We start from the raw sequence: 2,830 nt of genomic DNA, 5'->3' as shown, positions 1-2,830 counted from the left end.
ATATGGTGGCTGTGTAGCTCCATTGAATGTTAAAGTATTGTTTTCGAAAACTTTAGGTTCTTGGTGTACCATTAAGACTTGTAAAGACACTTTATTTCTCAGACATTCTAGCATCATAGCAGCTCTGCTCAACCTTCTTTAATAGGCTTATTTTTCTCAATACCACCCCCCCCCCATGTTCACTGGCTGTTCGGAGACAACACATTCCCCACTGAAAAGAATCTTGTATTTAATTACAATCAACATACCAGCCTGATTCCTATCTCTCTTTTAGGAATTACGCCATTTTTATATCATTCAGGCGCAATACTGTATTTTGGAAGTGCTATCACCGTATTAGCCTCACCTCCAACGATTAATAGTATAATTGATATTGATATTGATATTTTATTTCTATCAAGCTCGTACATAAGTGTTTTGTATACAAGAGATACTTGACAAAGCCTCTCCCATATCAAAAACAACTGATTTTAAAATGAATAAGAAGTTGAAATAACCCCCTACCTTTAAAGAGTTCAAAATTAATAAGAAGTAGAAATAACCCCCTACCATTAATGTCCACCATTTCCACCCACCACTGAACATAAAGCACATTTTTATGTATCTAGTCTTGATGGACCTAATTTGAAGAATATATAAATGCTGGATTTCAATAGGCTTAATTTAGGTTTTTGCATTGGCCTTGTTATTCAAATGATGTCAGGATTAAGGAACTTAAACTCAATGGAGTTATACAGAGACACTATACTGTCTGTGCTGCCATACAGTGCTCATTTGTACTAGTGTAGACTGTATTTCAGTCTGGCAGGTCCAAGATGAGAATAGGCAATATGGTCCGCTGACACTGCAGCTCCATCAGGATGCATTTTTATCATTCTTTTTAACTTCTTTCTGCTTTTCTATTCTGGCCTTTAAAAACCAATTAAGACACTTCAACTTCTCTGAACAACCATGACTTCTCTGCAATGTGTCCCTCAAGGCCTCTTTGACCTTTGCGTTCCTGAGGCAGTAGATGAAGGGATTCAGTAAAGGGGTCACAATGGCCGTCATGAGAGCGACCACCTTCTTCAGGTCCAGGGAAGACTGTGTGGGCCTCACATACATGAACAAAGTGCTGCCATAGAAGATGGACACCACAGTGATATGGGAGGCACAGGTGGAGAAAGCCTTCTGCCGTCCCTGTGTGGAGGGAATGCACAGGATGGTCGTTATGATGTAGATGTAGGAAATAATGGTCAAGAGCAAGGAACTGAAAACGACGGTCGAGGCAATGATGAAGTCCATCAGTTCGAGGTTCCTGGTGTCGGTGCAGGATAGCTTAAAGAGCGTCACATTATCGCAGAAGAAATGGTTTAGCACATTAGGGCCACAGTAGGGCAAGCTGGAGACCAAGAGGGCCGGTCCTATAAAAGTCACAAAGGATACTGCCCAGGAACCCACAGCCAACTGCAGGCATCGCTTGCCGTTCATGATGGTGCTATAGCGCAACGGGTTACAAATGGCTACATAGCGGTCCAAGGACATCACCCCGAGAAGGAAGACTTCTCCAACTCCAAGAGAAAAGTAGAAGTAAGACTGGGAAACACATCCTGCGAAGGACACGGATTTCCTCCCCGCCATCAGATTCGCCAGCATGCGGGGCACAATGACAGATGTCAGCAGGACCTCCAAAAGCGAGAGATTAGACAGGAAGAAGTACATAGGCGTGTGCAGGCGGTAATCTGTGCACACTAGAGCGATGATTATGACATTTCCGGTCACGGTTATGAGGTAGATGACGAGGAATAGCAGCGAAAGCACAAGTCCCCATTCAGAGGTCACAGAAAATCCCACAAGAATGAATTCCGTCACCATGGTGCCATTCGTCATTCTAATGGCGATGAGGTGCTTTAGCTGCAGAAAAAAAGGCAACGGGATTAATAAGGTGTTGTTGGAAATCAAAACGCCAAAATCTCTGAGTGAAAAATTGTCCATTATAAAAATGTTACATGACTCTATTAAACAGCATATTTTGCATTGCACTCTTGAACAGTTAGTTCTTTTGTAGGCGGAATTAACCCATTTGGGACTTAAATAGGAATATTCATATTAGCGATTAATCAAAGGTGCGCGTTTTTCATCAAAGCAAACAAAATATAGCACATTTCCTATTACCAAAGTCTTTCAGAAATATATTGCAAACGTTGACCTAACATCAGACCGTGTTTTGGTGGGCAACAAGGCTGAAACACCTGTTTGGGGTTGCTGTTGGTACTCTTGTTCACAGGAGAATTGCCTAGCATTTCGGTGCTGGACTGCCCCTGGGCAGGACAGAGACTGATTTGCAGGGATATTTCTATTCTCTGAAAGGGACAGTGAGCTAAAGACTTGGTTGAGGCTCTCCCAGGGGCCATCCACACAAGAACAGGTCAATGGGCTGTGTTTGTGCTGCTAGAGAGACTCCCAGAACCCCCTTTATTTTGCATATCAAGTAACTTTGGATCTCACCCTAAGTTACCAGGGGAATCCAGGCGTGGACCCCTTGCTCACTGTTCTCAGAGAGGCACAGCTCCACCTCACTGATGATGCTCAACAAGGCTGAAACATGTGTATGGGGTTGTTGTTGGTACTCTTGTTCAGAGGAGAATCACCTAGCATTTCGGTGCTGGACTGCCCCTGGGCAACACAAAGACTGATATGCAGGGGTATTTCTTCGCTGTGAAAGGGACAGTGAGCTAAATACTTGGGTGAGACTCTCCCAGGGACCATCCACCCAAGAACAGGTCAATAGCTGTGTTTGTGCTTGTAGAGAGACTCCCAGAACCCCCTTTGTTGTGCATATTAAGTAACT

At 43.5% G+C, this 2,830-nt stretch overlaps 1 protein-coding gene across 1 annotated transcript; it reads right to left on the bottom strand.

Annotated features, from left to right (window-relative positions):
• Positions 1 to 855: 855 nt before the first annotated feature.
• Positions 856 to 1,869, bottom strand: LOC138520412 (olfactory receptor 6M1-like). The gene has a single exon (XM_069632813.1). It carries the CDS (start codon positions 1,867 to 1,869, stop codon positions 856 to 858), a length of 1,014 nt encoding a protein of 337 aa, XP_069488914.1.
• Positions 1,870 to 2,830: the final 961 nt, after the last annotated feature.

The sequence above is a fragment of the Ambystoma mexicanum genome, chromosome 13 (assembly GCF_040938575.1).
Source record: "Ambystoma mexicanum isolate Mex_15411 chromosome 13, UKY_AmexF1_1, whole genome shotgun sequence".
NCBI classification, from domain to species: Eukaryota; Metazoa; Chordata; class Amphibia; order Caudata; family Ambystomatidae; genus Ambystoma; species Ambystoma mexicanum.
This window is presented reverse-complemented; position numbering and strand designations above follow the sequence as displayed.

What these genes read in the sequence shown, in the direction of transcription:
- LOC138520412 (XM_069632813.1), bottom strand. Translation starts at nt 1,869, where the DNA reads ATGACGAATGGCACCATGGTGACGGAATTCATTCTTGTGGGATTTTCT.